The following is a 25,678-nucleotide window of genomic DNA, read 5'->3' as shown; positions in this document are numbered from 1 at the left end:
TTTCAAAATTGTGGTGGGGTATAGGAAATGTTAATATAAACATTCAGTAAAATGTTCATGTATCTGCAGTTATTCATTTTTGAAATAGAACAAAATAAGGAAATCGTTACATGAGAAATCGAGTGAATATCAAATGTTGTGAAAATATGAATTTCAAACGCTCATAAAAATTTAATTTGAATTTAATAGATATTTTTTATTTGATAAAGGTAGATAATCTTATAAGGAATCTTGTATTACATTTTCATATCTTAGATTTAAAAAGAAAAATTTTTATGAATTTTTAACTCGAAATAATTTGCAAATTTTCGTGATTTTTCCATATTTTGTCATTTTTTGAACTTTAAATGCTTATAAAAAAAAACTGTGACTAACGATTTTTAATATTTTTCATCTGCCTTTGAAACAATATACTAGGAGCCTTCTATTAAATTTTCAAGCTTTTTTGATAAACAAATAAAATTTTATTGATATTTTTAGAAAAAAAACTAAAAAAAAATGGAAAATGAAAATGTCCGTAAAGAGCTCAAAATAAATCAAAATATTTTGATGTTATGGTGTATAGAAAATGCTAAGATAAACATTCAGTCAAAATTGCATGTCAATGTTACACCAAAAACCAAATTCAATTTTGTGAAAAATCGATTTTGCGTAAAAATTCCCGTTTTTCCTTAATTTTTCTTTTGTTTTTCCCGGCGCTTTTGAAAACTACTGGGAAATTTAAATTTTGACCTCCCAATACACCAACGATATTCACTTTCTGATCAAACAAGATACTGAAGTTGAAAATCGTAGCATTATTTCGACTACTTATCGTGTACACAGACACAAAAAAAATAAAAAAACACACATCATTGTAAAATCAATAAATTCATCGTTCCACTCAGAATCTAAAAAATTAAATTTTTGATTTATATCAAAATAATAATCGTTATAAAGTAAAATTTTTACATACAAATCGATTAAAAATTAAAAATTCATCAATCACCAACAGGCAACAAGACTATCATCTTGTTCATCGAAGTTAGTAATATAAGTTATACCTACCTAATATTTCGTTTTCTTAGGCCCATTATACACAGCTACGCGTATCCTGTGCATTTAGATCGTAAATTCGTAAGTAGACATTAGTATTAACATCATAAACATGTAAGTGATATTTATGATTAGAAAGAATAAAAAAATAATGTATGAAATATTATATTTTAAAATCAGAAAACCACTAAATCAATTATGTGTAGGTAATGATATAAAAATCATAAAATTATAAAATCAACATATTATTTTCAACGAAAATCTAAAAAATCAAATAACGATAATTTACGAGTAAATTGAAAAATATCATTTTGATTTCCAGTCTGCCTCACCATATTATTATAATATTTAAAGATTTTGAAATAAATTCTGTCGTTGTGCTTGAAGCCGCTCCTATAGATTAAGGTATAGCTTCGTATATACAAGGAACCTCTGAATAAATAATAATGTATGTGACTTTGTGCATCTCATATTGACACTCCACCCGACGTGTGCTGCTCAATAAACTGTAGACACCACTTTTCTTTGTAAGCGATGAAGCCTTGATTCGCTACTACACCATACAAAATAAAACGTATTCAAAAACGGTTGGAGGTTATAGATCGAGATTCGTGGTGAGAAAAATATTGTCGCAAACACAAATGAAAAATAAAACGAAAAATCGTTGCAATCAAGAATCAATCTTCGTACACGAACGTTGGAATTGTCATGGCCAGAGGTTCTCAATCTTTCTGAGGCCGTGACCCCCTTTTATGTCACAAAGAAGATTTTTAACGACAATTATATAATTTTAGCATAATAAGTTATTAAAAGATTATGATTAACATTGTTTTAAAATAAAAATAACAAGTACCTTATAAATGTATTATACTAAAATATTTAAAATCGAATGTAATAAGTTTAAAAATATTCACAATAGATACCTATTATTATGTTATGTATTGATAACCCTAAAAAAAATTTTTGGCAACCTGCAAGTTAAGAATCGTTAATCTAAGCTACCACGAAAGTTTTATAACACTGACCAACGGAAAATATCGTGGTTAGGAATCATCATCATGAGTACCGTTAATAATATTATTGTCAGCAGTTTTCTTGGTCAAGCTCATCGCGTGCGGTCAGACCGTTATTTAAGTTTAGACCTCATCGGACTAAGTCGATTAACGTTTTGGTGGCAACTTATTTCCAAACGCATTTCACCGCTGATTTCACATTGAAGTTCTATAAATCCATTGTCCTCACTCCTTAGTACCGTGTTGAGCACGGCCGAGGCAACCACCGACTATATTATTATCATTGTATGGGTACCACGGTATAATCATTGTGAACGATTTTAAGATTTACGACGACAGTGGTCACAATCTATTTTCCCCGTCGTCTCGATACCGTCCTATTAAGCGAACACTTTCAATCGAACCGTTTTCACTTCATCGTCTGAGAGTGCATATGGCACTTTTGTGCAGTACAAATAAACTTTGAAAAACGATTATTGAACAATCCCTTACAAGGATACATGCATTCCAACCTCACGAAATGCCTGTCAATTTTTCCAGGTTTTCCGCTGGGTCACTCATAGGCACTTTTAGAGTTAACAGCAGTTAGCGAAATTTATTTAGAATTATAGTATCTGTGAAATGAGTATTGTAATTGTAATTATTTCAAACATATTCAAGTATTTTTCCAAGTTGTTTTAATATGTGCTAAGAAGGTATGACCTTTCTAAAAATGTCCTCGTAATCAGCCTATAAATTTCAGTTCAAATTTCGGAAATATTCGCAAACTACCTATTAACAGTCAATTAAACTTTACTTAATCATCATTTGTATAGGTTTTCATTAAGTGAAATATCGTAAAAATGTCTAATATAAAAACAATTTATAACATTAACATTTTTTACATCACTATTAATTTCCAATATTTCGTACGTGAGGAATATTTGGTAAAATTGAATCCATCAACATATCAAAAAGGAATTTTATACGAATTTTTGAAACTATTTCTTTTAAAATATACTATATTCATTTTAAACACAATTTAAATAAATCGTATAATGCATTTATTTTCGTTTGGGTACATATCATATTTTGTGCGGAGCATTTGCATGAAATAATATTCTATCTAAATTCTAAATATATAAAATATTTAGGGTTATCCCTGTAGTTTTGGAATATGGGTGAAGGCTGAGGAAGCTGAAGCCCTCCCAAAAATTTCTGAGGCATTTAAAAATATATTCAGTATTCTGTGAACATATAACGTATTTATGCAATGCATAACAATTTATAGATTAATATGCATTGGTTATGCACTAAATTGTGTAAATCTTTTTTTCCCACAATTATTGAGAAAGAAAAATAAAATCATCCGCTATTATGTATCTACTAAATAGTCCAATAATTTAGTTATTTTATAATCTAAAAACTGTATGGCTAGTAGCTGCTAGTCCCATAGAAAATATATATACTTCTATCACTGTATATAAAAATGATAAACCAAATATGTGCGTTAAATATTGACTAATGGAATCGTAATTAGAATTTAGAGTACTGCGAAACTATTTCAAGTGACCGAATTTTAAGCCACCAAGCTTTACCTATATGAAATTGACGTCCTTTTTTTAGACCTTAGAAGTGATAGACCACACGCTTTTGTACATGATTATATATTTATATATGGCTTTTTCATAATCGAAATATTAATTTGTTTTTGGCTTTAAATTGTTATCTATTCTTAAGCATATCCTATTTACATAATATGACGCATTGCATATACCAGTATAATGTATTTTTTCAATTTAATCTTTTATTAAAAACAACAAGAAGTGTGGTAATAAATATTTATTAATCTATGAATAGCAAAAATAATTTATAAATATACTTGGTGCAATATAAAATATCGGTTTTTACAAGAAATTTAAAATTAGTTTTAGTAAAAAATAAAATAATTCCTTTTTCTAAAATTTAAATCATTATGTAATAAAACATTTTTGTTTATGCAAGTAACATCTATCTTGTCTAAAACATTAGGAACATGATTTCTCCTTTTAGGTTAGTTTGGTAAAATTGAACTTCATGCAATTTGTTTATATACAATATATCTGTATTTGTAATAGTATCTATTTTATGCTGTCTTGATTCTATATTTAGTAACTTTGAAAGCCTTTTGGATAATAAAGTTTCAGTGACTACTTTTTTTTAAAAGCAAGTTACTAATATCTTGTCTATTAAGTACTTGTTAACTTATTTCGCGCAATATTATCATGTTGCTCTCATATAATTTTAAAAAAAATAGATTTATATATATTATAATAGAGTTTTTTTTTTTTTTTAAGATTTATTTACTCTTATAATCAAATTTAAAACTATTGATTATTTTAACACGGTTTAACTTTTCACTAACCATTTCCACACTTCAAATGTATCCAATATAAAAAATCCAACTAATTATAAAATATTAACATCACTTAATAGTTTTTAAATATAAAACCTTATAACTGTATTATATGAGTAATGGAAATCAACTAACGATACCCCGCATGACCTCGATATTAATTTATTAAAACTTTTATTGTAGTCTCGTTATGATTATATTATTATCTTACACAAAAAAATTATACACCATTGTAATGTTTAATCATATAATCGTATCAATCACGAAATCATAAAATCACACAAAAGTCATAAAGATACAGATCTATTTTCAAGTTTGAAATGTTTGAATCGTATAGAAAGCACTTATACATTTCTTAACTTGCCATTGGAGAATATAGTAAAAGACCATTTTCATTTACGAGAACACTTACAGTTTAGGGTATGTTGAAAGTCGACCTTTGCGCACCCATAATTTGTACGAAGGTTGATGCATAAGACTAAAACGTTACATTACAGAATTTAATTTAATTTCTGTTTTCTTATTTTATTGTTTTTTTAACAAAATTACATGGTATTCGAATATTAAAGTGTGCTCCGACCGGTATTAGTCGTAGGGGTAACGTAGCCATTAGTGTCTTGTGTATTCTCCACAATAATATGTAGAAGGACCAAAATTAAAAATTTACCCACAGCATCAGCATTCCAAAAACTAACAAAACATATGAGAGATCTTGGGGAAATTTATTTTTAATAAAGGTGAATTTATTCTGGAATGCATGTAGTGCAAAAATATTAAATAATATATCATATTATATATAAATACCTAAGCATACATATCATTTTTAATATTATAATAATTTTTTATATATGTAAGTATATATGTAAGTATGTACATAAATAAAACATTTTGTATCTATATCACGATTCAACAAATTAAACATAAAAACGAATCTTTAACATTTTAAATTTAAAAAAAATCAAACAATATAAATGGTTACGAAATATATTGTACAAATATAAAGCTATAAATTAATACAACTAACCTGAATAATAACTTATCTGGATTTTATAATTGTATATTATTTCATAAACTTGAGAAAAAAAACATGTTAATAGGTAGATAGATATAAATATATAGTCTTTTTCTTTATTTATTGTTCTTATTTATTTACCTATAATGTGCATGTTACATTTTCTGTTGTTATTATCTTCTAGGTGTGTTAAATCATCTACTTGTTTAAAGTGGCTTACTTTAAGGCCTACCATGTTCATCATTCGCCTATTCATTACTATGCATTTTGTGCTTTGTTTGCTAATAACGTAGCCCATTGCTTCCATCCATCTTACATTTCGTGATTTGTTTAGTACGTAACTGATTAATATTCAGTAAACTGCATTAAAAAATATAGGGAAAGATGCATATTCCAGTTTTAGTTTTGTATTTATTACATTTCCACAAACACGATTTTCTTTGAATCTCAACTTTATACTACGTAGTTTTTCTGATTATGTATTTCAATTATATTGACCAGTTTTTCTGGAATTCCTAAATGTTTCAATTTTTTCTGTACGAATTATATTTTGTTTGTGTGTGCTCTCTTGAACTTGCATAAAATTTACAAATCGCATAAATAAGTCCTGCATGCTCGTAATACTTCTCCATTATATTATTGGTTAGCCAATAAATGTATTTACTTTTAACAATATATTATTTTAATTCACATAGAATTTGGAACCTATCTTTCATTAAACTCAAAATATAATTAAACAATAAACATGTACCTGCAATATTTCTTAAAGTGTACAATATACCTAATATACACTATACACTATGGATTTATGCAACATTTTTTTCCGAACTACCACAAAAACAACTTTTAATTTTATTGTTTTTTTCAATTTTGAGTCTGGTGTAAAGTAGTATTAACTATGAAAACAAATATTCTGAGACAAAATATTCTTATTATTGTGAAGTGAAAATTATTTATAGTAGAAATTGAATCTTGTTTGTGCTTTGGTCGAATACATTTTTCAGTATTTTTTAAAATAATCAGCAAAAAAATAATATATTATTTGTATTATTTGTATTATTATTATTATTATTATTATTATTATTATTATTAAAATAATTGTACGTTAACAATAATGGTTATCATACAAACGTTCATTACAGTGACCTATTCAATTGACGTGGACACGAGATACTCTAGACACTTACTGTACTGTAGAGCGGTTACCTACTTGATATAATTTTATTATTATTTTTTCGTAATATAAGGAAATAAAAAAAAAAAAAAAAATTGGAGAATTCACTATTCAGTATACTGTACATTGTAGATTTCAAGTGCCTATCATTGAGTAGGTCACTATTATGTACCCATGTTATAACTTGAATTCAATGATTGAACAATCGTATATGGAAATCGATTATTATGAGAATGACCGTTAGCATATATTTAAAAAAATATTTTTATTCAATTTGAATTTGAATTTTTAATTATTTCATCAGTTGTTCTTATTGTTCTACTCTGTAACAGACCGAATAAAAACTCTTTTAATAACAAACAAATTTTTTTTTTACATACTCCAACTATGAATTTATACTTTTACTAGGTACTGCTCTTACTTCTTCTTTAAACTGATGCATATTTGTGTAATGGAACCTTCCTTATGTAGAAGTAGTTTTGGTCAGGTTAACGGCTATCTAACAAATCAAATATATTTTCATATGTAAAATCCCAGAAAATAATTGTATGGATTGTAGGATTCCGGAATATAAATATTTGAACCCCGTAATATCACTGACCGTAAAAATCCGAAAAGTGGTAAATTGTATTTATGATTCCCCTTGGGCATATGTATATTTCTTGTTCTTAAATTACCGTTCAAAATTATTGAAAATTCTTGAATTATATGTTCAATGAAATAGAAAACTGTATAAGCTACAACATTATTTGAAAATGTTCATAATTTTGGCATATTAAATGTTCAACCGTTTTACCAAGCATAACAATTATTAATAATATTTATAAAAAAAGTAGCTAAGCACTTTGAACTATAGTAGTAGTGTAACTCATCATTAAGTACCTAAGACATTATAATTGATTATAGGTTAACTTTGAAATCAAAAAACCAAATGTTATAAGTAGCCAAAAAAAAATGCTAAATATTTGAAAATTGAACGATAGATAAAAAATGCTGATATTAACATTTGGTGGAAATTTCATATATCTATGGCCATTCGTTTTTAAGCTACACGATAAAAACAAAATTTGTATTGTCAAAAAATGGTAATTCTCCTTTTAAAAATATTTCGTCCCCAATTATTTAAAACAAATAATGAATGTTTTTTAAAAAATTGAATTTTTGAAATCTTAAAAATACCAACTAGATACAACCTTCGACGAAAACCTATCCCAAAGTTGAAAAACTTATTTTCTCATCTGCTTTCCATTTTCTGCTCTTAACATGATCTTTAAATTGTCCTGCTATAAATATTTTCTTAGGACACAAATGAAAATAATAATTTAAATAAAAATACAATATTATTTTAAACTAATAAACTCATGGCTCTGCTCATAATCTAAAACTACCTAAGTTATATTTAATACAAACGTATATACATTTTATTTTGTTTTTGTCTTTCATATATTATATTAATTGACATAAATAAAACTACCAAAGTTCCTATATTTTTAATGACAAATATTTAATTTTCTAAGGTAACTAAGATTGAAACAATATAATATTAGGTATTGTTAATTAAAATACATCTATTTTGTATCCATTCGAGAGAAGTGAATAGACAATCGCAACGAATATTGGTTGATCCCATTTTGGTTTGTATTAACATAATAACCTATTATATAATATTATAAAATACTAGCTGATCCGGTGCATTCTGTTTCCCGTAAAAAATGGCAACTCTTAAAAAAATTATGATTTCCAACTCCTTTTGAGTGTAACTTGTTGCAGCAAGTTCAACTTAGCCACCCTGGTAGGCAATCCAACTACGAAGGACCGCGAACAAAGTGCAACTCATCCACCTTGGTATAGACAATGTTCGAAAATTCAATTTGATGCAAGATTGTACCTGATCTTAATAAAGTATGGACATGATAACCGAATAACCTGATCTGCCCAAATAACCAATTGCAATTTGCAACCAATAACAAATATATTCTAATTTCTAATAATTATTTCTCATATAGCCAATCGTAACCATTTATAAACAAAAATGTGTACCGTATATCTCAAAATCCCCGTTTGAAAACCTCCCCTGGTGGTGGTAGGAAGGTAAAAAATACTTAACAACCTATTCTTAAACCTACCAAATATACAAAAAAAATGTCATTAAAATGTGTCGAGCCATCACGGTGAGTTCGTACACTAATACCGTGATACGCAATTTTTATATGTTAGATATAAGACATTACACTTCATCAAAAGTATGTTGAAACATTGAAAAACCACCAAATAAAATCAATCATAAAATTATTTCTTGTAATTTTATATTATAATACTAAACATTAAATGAAATATAAATATTTCATCAATTATAAAAAAATATTGTTTTTTAATTTACGTTGTATGTATTGAAATAGTAGCTTAAGTGAAATAAATTTATTTACTACTTATTTACCTAAAATCAATTTATAATGAAATTCAGTTTATTATTTTTATATTTAATTTTGAACATTGTTGTAAGGAACTTTTATGTAGATATAAAATTTAAATTATGTCTTGGTAGCATACATTTTTAAGATAGATTAAAATGTATGCAAAAAAATTATTTATTATGCTGCCATAAAATTAGAATTTAATAATATTTCGTAAGATAGAAAAAACATTTTAGAAAATTTCTGGTGGCTGTTCCCGGTAAATTTAAGTATCACTGCATAAAAATATGAACTAATTCGAGCAAAATAAAAATACACAGAACAATTGAATAAAAATGAATAAATATATATATGCCTAACCAGACATCTTAAACACGTCATCAAAACGTACGTACAACTTTTTCATGCCAATTCTGCAGGACAAAAGTTTTAGATAAACTTCCGTAGTAAAAATGTACCCAACTAAAATTTAAACATCCCTTTGACATCCATTATAATGTTTACCATAAAAGAATAATTAAAGCTACTCTGAGTAATTATACTCTCACATCTGACTATTTAATGTATGCATAAATAGATTGAACGTTCGCATAAGCAATAAGCATATACTATAATTAGTCGTATATCAAAAGCAATACGACTAATTTGAAACCAACGTCTGTATAACGAGCAATAGATTCCAAGTGTTATTGCGTATAATATTATCGATTGTTAAAAAGTGTAAATATATTAGGTAAATTATTTGTTTCGGGATTCTGGCGCGCAATACTGCAGAAGCTAATAAAAATTTTGAGTTTTAATGGTGTCATATTAATATTAATAAGTAATAACTAATAACAATAAAATAAACCGTATAATGAAATGTCCCTGTCCTTCCATAGCATAAAAATAGTATGACTCATTTGACATAAACATAGTTGTACCCGTTAACTCAAACGTGTCTTAATTTATCAAACAATTTTAACATTTATAATCACCGTGTAATTTTATTAGAATTCACGAATAATTTAAAAATTTTAATTTCAATTTAATTGTCATTTCAACCGACTTTTAAAAATCCTATATCTTTTATAGGAAGCATTCAACCACCCATGTCATACTGACACGTATTTCAGTTTTTACATCTATATATTTACATAGAGTTATCACTCTTATCTATATAATATATATAAATTATATACATTGTATACATTTATATTATATTCAATTTATTAATTAAAACAATATGACACCATAAATAACAACAAAAAAATGATTTAAATTCAATAACTTTTTTAAGTTGTTAAATAAGCAAAGATAATTAATGTTTTCAAAATAATATTTGCGATTCTGTGAAGTAAGCTACCTATAATTTAGAGAGGGATAACCTGCAGAAGACAGTCGTGATTGGAGGGTGGTTTTCTTAGACTCTAAATTAGAGACAGTGATAAGGAGTGTTGAGAATTATCTACCTATATGAAAATATTACTATATTTTAACTTATGTAAATAAAAATATTATTATATTTATCATTTATAGACGAAAGTTGTATTAGGTAGGTATCTCTTATCTTATACAAATAAAATTCTAACCAATATCTATTAATTTATCGATAAAACAACAGTAATCTAAAATAATTTATCTAGATATTTTAATCAATAAATCCACACATACGAATTAATATTTATTTTTACACGATTTGTGATAAACATTGAGGAATAGTGGAATCGTGGTTATTTTACTGATAGTACTTACCTAACCTAACTAACCTAATTTTAAATATTATGAATACATTTAAAACAGTCACACAATCTATTAAATCGCTTATAGATGACACAGTCGTTAATTATTGAGTTATTTCCAATAACCGATGATCAATTGGTTGGACTTAACTGCGACTATGTTGAAAATCACGGTAATTTGGTCATGTGTTATATTAATTAATACTATAGGGTAATTGGAAAGCAATGAAAGTTAATGTGTTTAAAATCAAAAATAACTTTCTCACGGCCAAGAAAGTAAAGGTTAAAATAATATTAAGAGATAAACGGAAAATATGTTAGGGAAGATGGTTGCGTCTAAGTTAAAAATGATAGTAAAAAACAATTAATTACCTGTATACCTACATGTTACCTTTGTAGTATTTTGATATTTTTTAAAATTTAAACTGAGTATTCGATTTAACAGTGTATAACTATCGCTATAAGACAAATTGTCTAATAAAAATAATTATATTCATAGTATTCGAGATTATAGGTAAAACAAAATAATATTAATAATGAATTAACGAATAGTATAACCACAACAACTACATCGTCCTAGTTCTCTACGAAGTGTTTGCGGGTGACACTGTACAATTATTTCATATTTTGTTTCAGCATCAAAATCCAGGAGCTCATCTCCAGAAAGAGGTTTCGAACCTCCGAATTTTGAGACGGTACCAGTCACACGGCAACCGAAAAAATCATACAACACGTCTGCCACTGGTATTTCAGATGACCGCGTGTACAGCGACGTGGAATATGACGAAGATAGCGATGAGGACATGGCCATGAAGTGCGACGATTTTGAAAAATATGCATTAGATATTGAAGACGACCTTCGTTCTGTGCATTACGTGGAGGCTACAGCCTTGACCACTTTAGCCGCAACTTCAAGTTCAGTGGCCATAATTGGAACGACGGCTAAATGCAAGTCAGCGGGTGCGTCGCCGGCTACGGCCAAAAGCAACCCAGCGGACACGTCGCCGCCTATCCGACGGCAACAGTCGTCTTCTCCTTCGTCGTCAGCGTCGCCTTTGCCACCAGGACCGCGACCGCCACTTATCGGGTCAGTATCCCAGCCTCTGCTTGACGACGGGAAGCAGACGTCGGTTAGGAAACTGGATTCCGAAATCAAAACGATAGCTGTCGTTAGCTCAGCTCCTGAAAAGGAAACAGAAGAAATGTGGTTGTCTGAAGAACAATGGACTGAGCATCTAGCAACGAAGTCCGGTCACAGGGTTATACGGTCATTGGCCGAGGACGCCGGACCACCACCACCGTCTCCGTCGCCGTTTTCTGCGTCAGCACATCAGTGGCCGCTTCAGTGGCCGGTGGCGGGATGCTCAAAGCAAACCAATCTTGATCGCATACCTGTAGGTGTGATTGAGGTTCTAGACTGCGAACCCGTCGACCAGCGGCGGCCACCACCGACAAAAGCGCAACGGTTCCCGAAGGCGCAGAGGGCTAGTCGCGGTGATCAGAACATCCCATTGCCAGTCATACATGCGATGGGATTGAAGAGTGATTCTTTGAATCACGAAGACATGTTTAAGACCATGAGGGTGCAGCCCTCTTCGTCAGACAAACACGGATTTCGTTCCAGAACGGGCACCGGGAGTTCGACGTTCGACTCGTCCTCCCGGAAGCCATTCCTTCGACAGTCGAACGAAACGAAACCCCGATATACCGAAGATGAATTTTCTGCCGCCACCGGATGGATGATAAACATGCCAGTGTTTGCCAAATGTCCACCAGCTAAATCCAAAAGTAAGTACCTGAACATGTAGCGTGGATACATTATATTATTATTAATAGGTAGCTAACTATATGTCTATATAGAATGTAGATAGGTACTGCTAGATTTTCATTGACGAGTTATTATCGACTCCAATATTCCTCAGTCATAGTCCAAATTTCACATTTGATTAGAATAATATATAATACATATTGTATATATCACGTGATCATCCAGAAGAAAGGAACACATACATTTATAAAGCCCTCGGTTTGAAATGTTCAGACAATATTATTAAGTGTACTGTCTTAGATATTAGCATTGATTATATATACAATATGCACAGTACAATAATATTTCTATATATTTATTATAATTTATAATCAATGATAATAAAGGTACCTATCTTTTTTTTTACAATTTTCATAAAATTATATTTATTCGTTATTCACGAATAGTTACTATATTATTATATTTATCTGTTGCATAAATTATATAATTAAAACACACATTTTACCAAAACTACGAAAGCTTTGACGATACAGTTCTCAAAGCAGTCCACTGCGGTGTACATGAATACAGCGGCCGTAAATAATAGTTTTCTCCTTTTTTTCCCACCGACGACATTAGATGGATTGTCGTTTTTGTTATTTTAAGCTCAGTCATTAGTATACGCGCGAAACGCTTAGGTGTGTCGACAATGTACATCCTTTGGCTTTATATAATATCCACAGTGACGGTTGGACATATGACAGATAATATTTCAATTGTTTCTCGGTTGTACAAAATGCACACCGTAACGCCATTACAACAATATCGATTGACCATGATACAATACGGTATAATTCCTACACGGAATTTATATTACGCATTACGTGTAAAGCATCAGCAATGAATTGATTTTTATTTTCGTCGAACGCAAAAAGCTTGATGCCCCGGCGGCATATCGATACTCAATCCACTATATAATAGAAACGTTTGTATTAAAATCGTATTCCGCGATAATATGGAATAATTAATGAAATCCATCCGGTCGTGTGTCCCAACATATAAAGAAAATGAATCAATTAAATCATCATTCATTATAATATTATTTTTAATTAAAAAAAATTTCATACGTGTGATATTCATTTTCACTAAACGATTATAATTAAAATATTTCAATTTGGTTTAATTTTTGTTATATCCCACTGGATGCCAAAGATATATTTGTGTTCTTTAATTGAACTGAAATACATACCAAAACAAGTTAATAACAATAAAGTATCAATGTTTGCTAAAAGTTCCGTAATACAAAAAAACTGGGTATCGTTATCATAACAAATTGACATAAATAATATATTTTATCTAAACAAAAAAAATACGCAAATTGTTTATCATGGATATTATAACGATATATTCTCTCGTTCATAATTAAAATTGATTTGAGACCAAATAATTATCATAGTGAACAACTGGGGTCATATTAGTATACTAATGTCAGATCAATTATTTATCTTGTCATCGATATCAAATCAGGCATTTTACTAAATGGCAAATAGTTAAAGAATTTAATTTTTGTGCGATTATGTCTAGGTATAATTTATTAATATGTAAAATACAAGTGTCCTTCATTACCTACTACTGTTTTAAACATAAATAACAGTGGCGTGGCGTGCATGTAAGCACTGTAAGCACTGCTTACACTTGAAAAGGGGAAAAATAAGTTAATATTAATGTTATTATAATAATAAATTACAACTCAAATTAAATCTTTGATTATTTTTTTTGAAGTTTCTATAATAATAAAAATAATAAATAATAATATATTAGAATAACAATTTTAATGAACACAGCCATATTTTGGTCATCGTCGTCGGCCGTTGCGTATGATGGTGGAAAAACTGGAAAATTTATTTTTATTTTATTAACACTTGGTGTTGACGCGCTGTGCCGTAGTGTAACATGTTCTGAAACTGCTTACGTGAGCTAATAGACACGGCTTACGTACAATGTCGCAGAGGGGGCTCGTATATTTATATACAATTTGTAAGCACTTATGATTTTGAATACACCACAGTACCAACCGGTTTATTATTATTCGTATCACCGATAAGGCGATGTGTACATTTGTAGTTGACTGCAAAATCACTAATAAATTTCCAAAACATTAGTTTTTCTGCTTACACTTTCTTAAAACCCACGCTACGCCACTGATAAATAATAAATAACTAATTAGGTATGATAGTAGGTACGAATATACAAAATTGATAAAAAGTCGTATTATAATTTCAAATTGCTGTTAATTTTTAGTTACCTACTACCTGTTATTATTTGTTATGTTTAGTGGAATTTTCTGGAATATTATTTTTTTTTTTTTAATTAGTTTAAAAGTAGCTAAAATGTACAATAGTTTGTAATTTTCATGTAATTTTTATCATTTTTTGCACTCATACTATCAGACTTAATTAGTAATATTACCTACCTACATTGATTTATTATAATTTAAATTTTAAAACAAGAAGTATTGAAGGACACAAAGTTAAAAATATTGCATACTACATACCACCTATACAATGTCATATAGTTTAATTTTTAGAACAATACAAAATCGTTTCATTTTAATTATTTTCTTGACTTGAAATATAGACATTTAGTTAAACGTCTGATTATACGACTAAATGCCTAGGCAGATAGTAAAATCACACACAAATTAAATCGTTTGACTATTTACCTATATAGGCATTTTAAAATTCTTTATTATATGACTATATATGCCTACGACTGATATATTATAACTCTATATTGTAAAATATGTGTCAGGCTTTTTTTCGAAAATAATACATCTGTAGTTTGTATAATATTATAGTGTACGCTATGTTTAGACGAATAAAATGTAAGTTTGTTTTTTTCGCCAGACATACAGTTGCCAAAATACGACTTACTTCGCTCAGGGTGCTTTAATTATTTAACAACATAGGTATATAGTAATTGTTCCGAGACAAAGATTTGAACTGCAGATAAGACACGTATATAGTTAAAAAGTGCTAACGAAAATATACGAATATTGTCGAAGCACACGTTGACAGACCAATTAATACAATTTGTGGTTCTGGAGTATAGTTACCCCACCCACCCTTTCATCGCTAACACCGGCACATGGGTAAACACTACCTATATGGAGACCGAAAATACCGTTGTTGATCCTTACCAAAGTTATTTATATTTTATTGAATTCCTCTGCTTGATATAAAGTTATAGTGGCATATATAGGTACTTACCTACAACTGCTGAAGTTTTATGGTTTAATATTAAAACAATGAATGCCAGTTTTTCAAATCACATAATACGAGAATTGCCTATAGTATTGTCTTGTCGTTTACGAGTTTCAAACAACAAATTAGTAAACAATTTTGTTTGTCAAGAAACTATAACTTTTTAAAGTTAAGTGAGAATTTCGTTGTTAATGAAATCAAGTTTATTTCTTTAGAAAATCATCACTGCTCTTGAGAATCACATAATATATTATTTTCTTTCAACTATTCTTCAAGCGAGCAATCGTATGACAAACAAATTTCTATTATTATCGTATAGTACATTGGCGAGTGCAGAAGTTTAACCTGTCCCTTTTACAAATTCACTTAGAATAAGCTTTAAGTTCATACTTGAATCATAAACATTGGTGGACTATGCCACCGGCGGGGTATGCGGCCTTTCCTCGGTGGGCTGTGACAGTACACACAAAATTATATGAAAAATAACTAATTAGATTGACTGCTGGTTATAGTTGTAGAGAAAAATATATTAAATATTAAGTTTACGTAGAAGACATTATGGATATTGCCAAAATTAAAAGCAATTTATTAGATAGAAATCTAAATAAAACTATGGATCTAGGTAGCTACGTTTTTTTTAAATTTAATATTATTTTCTGTTTCTTCTTTCCAGACAGAAATTTTTATAGTTATTATAATAATATTATAATCTTATCAATACAAAATGCTGTTTGGGTTAGTTTAAAATATAAGTTATTATTTTATCGAGTAATAATTACTAATTTGAGAGTAACATGTTCTATAAAACTTTAAAATAAGCATGTATTTAAGCCCTAAAAAAATTATAAAAGCTATATCGAGGACAAACAAACTTGAGGGCTGGTAAAATAGTTATCACTGGCCGAATTTTTTTCATAGTTCACCACTGATGATAGTGTTATAATGGATAATCTTATAATATTGTACTGTAAAATCTATAACACGGTGAGAAAAATATATTTAAAAAAAAAAAAAACGGTGATAGCCAACCCATCGAAACGTTGTATGGACTTGGCGTGGCATTAGAATGCAAATCGTTCGTGCGAAAATCGTTCGAGGAAATTACGTTCATCTTTATGGCTCACGGCGGCGCGCATAGTGCGTATATATGTTATATCTATATAGGTTATATTATATATATATATATATATATATAGGTACACATAATAACAAGAGTGGCGCCTTATATCGTAATAATAAAATAGATAAACGGCTGAATTTCGGGAGTGACTATAAGCAGTGAATGAATAGGGGTGGATGCTCGTTAGGTGTAACGAATACCAATTATGATAATATTGAATAAAAACAACTGAATTTAAAACAGCAGAAAAATAAGATAAACAACAGTGCTTTTACAGGGTCTATTAAGTATGACATACATATAATAATGAGCGCTGAAAATATTATACATTATAATAATATATTAAGAGTACCTACCTGCGTTAACCTAATGAATTAATAGGCATTTACAAATTTAAGTTTTACTATTTTATAGTTATTTACAAAATTACGTCATGTATGTACTATTATTGGTTTTCATGTAATTATCACGAAATTATATATAAAATCAGTAAAAACATGCTTACTTGGATTGCACCTATTAGTTAACATAGTCACTTATCGGCCCAGAATGATTTAGAATTAAGCAATTAAGAACGGAATTACTTATTTGGTGTACAATATATAAATGTCTTAAGTCAAAAATTGAAATTTTTAGCGTATTTCATGAGTAGAATCAAGCATTTTTATATATTTTTTGTACAGATCACGTATCTAAGTCAAAACTATAACTCACTATCAGTAAAATTTGTTATGGTTTAAATATGTCAAGTCATATTATGTCAGGTGGAAAACACGTATGTTAGTTACGGTTTGAGTATCTGATAGATCCATAGTTTTATTTTAAAATGTTCTGACTCTCTTAAGTCAAGTATAGCAATAATTTTCAATGCATGCCTTGATAGGATAGCGTAAGTCATATAAAATAATGATCCAATTATTAAGTCAATTAAAAACAACGAAAATTTGATTTTTAATTTTTACATAATAGTTAGCATAAAAGTAGGTACATAAAATATTAAATTGAACCAACTGTCAACCAAGACAGTATTATCAACGATTTTCAATGATTTTTCATTTTTTTTAGCTACGATATTTATACTACTCCAATGATATGTTATATGATTTTGAACGCTCAATTTATATTTATTTTTTACCAAAGTTAGCATATTTCATATTTTTTTTCAAACGATTGAGCACGATATTTGCTACTGGTTTAGATAAATATAAAAAAATCACCTTCGATATGCATTTAAAAGGTTTGATTACCTAGGAAAATGGCCAATTTCGTTATTTAATATTAATTTTTATGTTATGAAAAAGTCAAATATGCATTTCTATAGGTACCAAAAAATAAAAATAAATATAATATTATTATGTGGTACACAATTTTATTCAGAACTTATTATTTTATTTTATGTCATTGTGATAATTGTTCGTTTCACTTAAAATTTTAGTTTAAAAAAATTCAACAAACTGAATTATTAGCAACGATGCACGTAAATTCGTTCTCAGTCGTATTGGTTATTATTCCATGATCAAATTTACTTATTTTATTTATTAATATAAATTGTAAATAAAATAAAATTTTAATAATAATAATAAAAAAAAAAAAATCGTATCAGTTATTATGTAATCAGTGAGTTATCCGTGAATCATTTTAGTGTTTTCTCAATCGTTCGACCAAAATGTATAACGTTCTCAATGCTTCAAAAGATTTTACAAAAAACACATAATAATAATATAATTGCCGATAACTTCAATAGTGTTATCTAGGGATAAACTATTATCAATTTATTAATTTATCATAAAATTATGTAACAGTAGATCGTTTTGATGTAAAAAGAAGGTTTCAGGTCATCGTATGATAATATCCTCGTCAACATTCGTAAGCAAATAATATGCAAATAATATTATTATTATTGTGTGACCCACAATCATAATTATAATGATAATGTAACTCTCGTTTAATCGGTGCTTTGTCGGTTTGTTTTCGTTTTTACCTACGGGTTTATAGTTTTTTTTTCATTTTACCGATCGCCCCTCCCCCCCGCGAAAAACATTGGGAACAACGGATCGTCACTCGGCCAAACACTCGTGCGGTCGCCAAGGCAGCGGTGCACCCAGCAACAGTGGTCATGCAGTCGGAATGGTTGGAAAAAACAAACACTCGGCTCGACCGACTGTCGGCGAGCCGTACAAATATTTGATAATATTGACTCGCGATCGCAACGAAAATAACCGTATAATAATAAATAATTGTACGCGGCGCTAATACAATATATTGTAATATTGTCCGGCGCAGAGTCGTCAACGTGCTTGTGTGTCTGTTTTCCGTTTTATCCAAGTACCGTCTCCGCCCATTGGACACGTGGTGATTGCGCAGAATACGACGGCGTCGGTGAAATGGACGGGTCGACGCAGTTCCAATATCCGATGCTGGCCTGGACCTACGGGTGTTTCGGCGATGGTGCCGTCGCTGCGCCCAAATCAGCAGACGAACCTGCCGTCCGCGGCGGCAAAGGGGCGGCGCTGGTGGACGAAATCCATCAGCTGTCGGACGCCGTGCGCCGTGCGCTCGAGTGTCCGGTGTGCAAGGAACTGTCCGGTGCCATTTCCACGTGCTGCGACAACGGGCACGGCTTGTGCGACGAGTGCTCGTACACCATGAACAGGCTTAACCCGGAGACGCCGCCCAAGTGTCCGCTGTGCCGTTCACCGCCCGCCCGCCTGGAGGAGGACGCCTGCTCACCACAGCCGCCCGCGTCGTCACAGCCAACGGACGAGACGGCCTCAGATCACCAGTCGCACAGTCCACGGCCAACGGTGGCCGTCCGACCGCTTCCGCCGCCGGAATCCGCCCGCAAGCTGCACGAGTTCATGTCCATCGTAAAGGTGTCGTGCATTTACCGTCCGTTCGGCTGCCGTTACCTGGTATACGTGATATCGGCCGCCACGCATGAGTCTCTGTGCCCTTACTCCCCGAACATCCGTTGCATGGTGCCCTATTGCCGATGGTCGGGTGCGTACGGAGATATGTTCCATCACGTTGCCTCCGAACACCAGTTTTCCGCCTACGACGTAATGGTAACGTACACATTACTGTACCTATATCGTGATACACGCCCCCCCTCTTCACGCCATACGATAGTTACATCGTGTGTCAGCTATAGCCGGTGGGTGGTAGGGGTTATTAAGGTCCAATGTGGGTTATATTATATAAATTGTATACTACGGCTTTACCCAAATTATGTTTAAACTATTACATGAAAGAGAATATTTTAATTCGTTGGACTTAGTGGTCGGACCAAACCTTTTCAGACATATTATGTTATTATAATATAATATAATATGTATATACATAATATTATATATTAGAGTTAGGTATGCGATTCTCGGAAACACACTAAATATAAAATGTAAAAAAGATTTATTTTTCATTATTCAATCATTATATCATGGAAATACAAAGTATATTGTTGTATACAAACAATATTGTAAACTATTTAAGTAAAACTGTAAAAGTATTCAAATACTTTCATTTTAATATCAATACTTCTTTAAAAACTTTCAACGTTAAGTATTTGTATTGGTACTTTAAATCCTTTATTTATTGAAGACTTAACATTTTTTTTGGATTTTCTTTTTCATATAGATATAATTTTTTTATTTGAATTCTGTAATACATTTTGAATGTTTCAATATTATTTCTTAAATAATTAAATATTATATATAATATCTAGTATTCAAATACTCTTTTTAACCCGAACAATATTTGATAATAGAGCCACGTGTACAGTTTTAATAATAATAAACATGTAATTCAAATATGAACACTAGACACTAGTCAAATCATATTATGATGATACATTTTGGTTTGCCTAAGTACCACAGAGTACATAGTTACGGTATCACCCACTATGATGCACACCACTTGATATTATTATAATACAATATATAGAACTCATAAACACTTAAATGCCCTAAAAACTATAAAAATGCTTCAAAAATGCCTATTCAACACAATAATACGCATAATTATCAAATGTTTTTAATATTCACGCAACTTTGCAACTAATAGGAATACGATTTTTTTAACTTTCAAAATATTTAATACATTACCTTAATTAAACTTATTACAATAGTACAAGAACTAACTACCAAACTTAGGAACGCACAATAAATAAAGAGTAGACTGGAAATAAATGTGATCGCGATATATTATCTTCTACTGACCAATTAATTGCTAATTTTTTGGCGCCACCACATCCGATAATCGATTAAACAAAGACGTTATTGCTTTCATATATAGAACGACTGACCTTTAGTACGGTTGAAAAATACTTAAAATATATTGAGGCAAATGTTAAAAAAATAATATATTTTCTAGATAGGTAATAAATATTTCGAATTTCCTAATTTACACTAGTGGTTCGTACTATAATTGCATGCATTAAAATTAATAAAACGACACGAAAAAGCTAAAAAAAATTAAAGATAAAAGTTTTACTTCACACGTCACATGAAATTAATAATAATTAAGAGCCTGGAATGCGTTGTCCCTATATTATATAAATTATTATATATTATTATTTAAATAACACCTTTTGCATTGAGATATCCGGGCCCCATATGTACCTGTATAAACATGTCATAAAGCTTTAAGTACGAATTTCACTGAGCGTTGGCGTGTGGCGTGATCGTAGGAAAACCAGTTCCTGATGCCGGATCTGACGTTCGGGCTGCAGGGCTCCATGCGCCGGACGTACCTGACGAGGAACGTCCACGACGACAACATGCTCTACTGGGTGTGCGTGGCCCGGACGACGGCCAGGTCGACGGTGGCCGGCATCCAAGTGGCCGTGCTCAAGGTGTACGACCCGGATGCGCCCACAAAGCACGGTGAAGGACCGCCGGACATGGTGTTCCGGGTGCGGACTATGAGCCAACAGGGCTGGCAGAGGCAGAGGGGCCGCTCGCGGTCCGTGTGCTGGGACCGAATGGTGCTGGACCGTATGACGCGAGTGATGGCCAGCGGTGGATACCGAGAAAAGTACATAACCACACTGCACACGCCTCCGTGGTGCACTGTGACCGTGCGCAACAACCTGCATTACGAAGCCGTAATCACGTGGAACTCGGTGGTCCGGTAATCCCAGTTGGAGGGGACACCGATACAGAGATGGACACGACGCGTCATCATAATTATTATTCATCATTACTTATTAATAGTTAATATTACCGTTGTCGAATAACGTTTCGTCGAATTTTTAACTGCACGACGATGGAGGCAATTTCGAACTGCATACGACCGATAGATGTAATACTTATCTCATCGATCCGTCATCGAAATCACCGTCGCCTACATCAAAATATTGTTAGCCTCGTGATACGCGCCTCCTATGGTTCGACACGCGTTCAGGTGGCCAGTGGAAACCATATCGTTCAACCTTCTCAGTGATTGTTTATATTTTGTAATAGTGCATAAGTACTCGCTGGTGTAAGTTTTAATAAACATGCTTTTTTTTATTATTGATAATATTATTGCTGTTATTGATTTTTAATATTTTGTGGCCTATACCAGAGCCGCCTGAGCAGAGAAAGCGTACCGAATAATAAGTATTTTTAATCACACATGCCCAGAATATAGCCAACATTATAACATTCACCCGCTTGTTCTAGGATGAACTTGATCCTACTATTTAAATAGGTCGGTATTAAGAGCCATATTGTTCTGGTTTATTAGAGAGTGAGAAGTTGTCTCTTAGAGTTATAACTTTTGAAGTTAACAAATCAATTTTATTGTTTTGATATTTTGTGATATTATGAGATGTGACTACAAGATGTATTAGAAGAAAAGCTTTAATTGGTCACAACAATATTTCAGACTACAGTATTTTTTATATTTTTAAAGTTATCAGAGAAAATTAAAATTATTTTTGATGTAAACCACTTAATATTCACATAGATACATAGGGATCATTAAATGTGGTTTTATTATTTACACAATAATAGTACTACGCTTATGAAGTTTAATTGTATAATTATATGCATATTGACATAAGCATTAATTATGTGTAATGTACTAAAATGTGAATGCATAATTTTACAAGCTATATAGCCATATGGCTTGGCACGGCGCGTAGCCTTCTACCATGTCGCGGAATCCATCTGAGAGTAAGTTACGCCCACTGCTAATAGTTCCCGGATGGGTGACCACACGGATTCGTAGTAGTAAAAACATTGCCACACATAAACGTGTTTGCTTACCTACCGTAACAACCGTAATACTCCTTACCGTACTAACCTTACCAACCATAGTTCATAATCCCCTACAACAGCTAATGACCTTAGTCGCCGGGCTATGAAAAAAAGTAATAACAATTTTTTTTTAAAAGTGGGTAAGTGGATGTCACTCTATTGCATAGTAGGTTACAAGTGGGTCAATGTATAAAGGAGTATATTAAACTTGAATTCAATGATAAAATATCATAGTATAAGAAAAAAGATTCTGAGCGGAGACGGTTTGTCAGTCTGGATATTTTATATTGTTATTATAATATATTATAGCCTGTAAGTTATAAATTGATATTATAATATTATAATTTTTTTATTAATTTCTATGTCAATAAACAAAGCGTTAGAAATTAAAATCCCATTTTTAGCTGTTTTTCGTAATTTGATGGTAATTTTTCCCGTGAAATTAAATAACTATTGAGAAAATCGAAAAATTACTTCTTTTAAGTACCATCTTGATCCAACTTGCTAAAGGATAAGATACTCTATATTAAAACCAAAGTACTCCTTCTGGTAGAAATATTGTATACAGAATATTAAAAAAAAATAAACACCATTGTAAAACCACTAGCTTCTTCGCTCTGCTGAGAATCTAAAAAAATTACAAGCTATACAATTTTAATGGGTCATGGTACAAAATATTGCATATATTTTTCAAAAAAAACGTAGTTGATATGAATAGTTCTTACATCCTACTACAGTACTACATAGGTTTTAGTAGCAACCAATGCCAAACGTAGTCGTTTAATCGTGTGACTTTTCTTGGTGTTCTTTCGCCCATTCCCCTTATTTAAAAACATTACATTTTTATGGTTACATACTCTTAAATATCTTAATACTTTACAAAAAAAAGAGGTATTCAATTAAATTAATTTCAATACCTGATATTTAGTACTATGATATGTATCTTCTATCTCTAAAATTACTTATTAAAAGTAAGACTTGAAATAATTTACGTAGGTACAATATGTTTCAACAAAAACATAGGTTTATTGAAATGTATTGTGTATATTCAAGTAAGATCAATAAAAATGAAGTTCTTCTTTATTTATTTTATTTAAAACTAATTGTTCCATGGAAAAAATAATTGATTTTTTTCCATGGTTTTTGTGGGTTCAGTTTTTAAAATCCCTCATATTCATGATTTTGGTACTTTAAGTACCCATAAGTATAAGTGTTACTTGGCCGCAGCTGATTTTTCTTCCTCTGGCGATGGAATAGATTAACAGTTATCTTTTTAGTGGTCTGACTTAGAACTTTAGTTTCATTTGGATATTAGATTATTATAGAGTTTTATGTAAGTGACTATTAATTAATGATTTTTGATTCTCAAATAATTTTGCTTTCAATGTTAAAAAGGGCTTATCTTCATTATTTCTTCACTTCATCAGATATTATATTATCATTTGAATTTATATTTATTATGTTCAAGTTTTTTCTCTATTACATCCATTACTTTTGCCATTTTCTTTCATAAACAATAGTTTTGCTTACTTGGAAAACCTTACAATAATATAATATAATACCTATATATATATAAAATATAAATATAAATTAAATGCCGCATGTACCTGATTTTTTTTTTTTTAATTGTCTTCATAATTTGTTAGTACATAGTTTGGTACTTTGTATGAAAAACGATTTTAGGAAAATCCACCGGAAAAGTATGGCAAAAAATAAAATACAGTGGCTGCATCTTTCCAGTAAAATAAAATAAAACTCCATACGTTTACTTTTTCACAAAACGTATGAATTTGAAATTTGAAATTTGAAATTGTGATTCTTTTAATGATCATACAAAAATATATAAAATCCACTTCAAAGAGATTCTTAAGATATAAACTGGATTATCTGATCAGTTCTATTCTGACACCTCAAAGTCGATAAAAAATAAATAGACATCGCAATTAAAATAACAAAAAAAAAAACATAAAAATTAAATGTTTCGGTACACATTTATTTCGATACCGTATGTATTAAAGTATTATAACCAATAAGACAAATGTCGGTTCTTTTGATTATTTCAGTTCCGATCCCTGACTTGATTTAGTTACTTTGTTATGGTTTTATAATATTATAATTATTAATTCATTGTATATTAAATAATATTATTATGTATAAACTCAGAATTTTAATTTTCCTCGGTATATTATATTTTATAAGCAACCGCTGTCAATTCCAAATAATATTTGGTAAAATGTCGGATATGACGTGTGTTGTGTAGACATCATTATATTTTGTGTTCTGTTCACTGCAGCGTAAAATATTTATATTTAAGTTATTATTATATGATTGAAAACTCATAAATTACAAATATGTATATAAATATGTTAGGTACTAGTCAAGATGAAATGAGAATATTTTTATATAAATGTTTATTTGTCATTAACATATTGTGTATTACGATCAATTTGAAGTTTTTACAGACGACCAATACTAAATTATCTTATTTGATCAGACGTGTAAAATAAGATAAAATATATACATTATACAAATATAATGAAAATATAAAGTAAAACCGTAACAATAT

At 30.3% G+C, this 25,678-nt stretch overlaps 2 protein-coding genes across 6 annotated transcripts in view; both read left to right on the top strand.

Annotated features, from left to right (window-relative positions):
* LOC100164443 overlaps positions 1 to 25,678 on the top strand; it is a 195,675-nt gene that overhangs the window by 134,105 nt on the left and 35,892 nt on the right. For all 5 annotated transcript variants that reach the window (XM_029486923.1, XM_029486916.1, XM_029486927.1 and 2 more), the window contains exon 2: positions 11,380 to 12,531. In XM_029486923.1, the coding sequence (XP_029342783.1) occupies positions 11,380 to 12,531 (1,152 nt within the window). The remainder of the gene's footprint in view (positions 1 to 11,379; positions 12,532 to 25,678) is intronic.
* On the top strand, positions 19,022 to 22,392 carry LOC100570156. The gene is made up of 2 exons (XM_003244832.3): positions 19,022 to 19,938; positions 21,558 to 22,392. Exons 1-2 carry the CDS (start codon positions 19,258 to 19,260, stop codon positions 22,002 to 22,004), a joined length of 1,128 nt encoding a protein of 375 aa, XP_003244880.1. The 5' UTR covers positions 19,022 to 19,257; the 3' UTR covers positions 22,005 to 22,392.

Source organism: Acyrthosiphon pisum, chromosome X (genome assembly GCF_005508785.2).
Source record: "Acyrthosiphon pisum isolate AL4f chromosome X, pea_aphid_22Mar2018_4r6ur, whole genome shotgun sequence".
Classification (NCBI taxonomy): Eukaryota; Metazoa; Arthropoda; class Insecta; order Hemiptera; family Aphididae; genus Acyrthosiphon; species Acyrthosiphon pisum.
This window is presented reverse-complemented; position numbering and strand designations above follow the sequence as displayed.

Bases quoted from the DNA above. Each gene is read 5' to 3' on its own strand.
- LOC100570156 (XM_003244832.3), top strand. From the start codon at position 19,258: ATGGACGGGTCGACGCAGTTCCAATATCCGATGCTGGCCTGGACCTAC. The intron at 19,939-21,557 runs GTAACGTACACA...GCGTGATCGTAG, and splicing joins TTTCCGCCTACGACGTAATG to GAAAACCAGTTCCTGATGCC.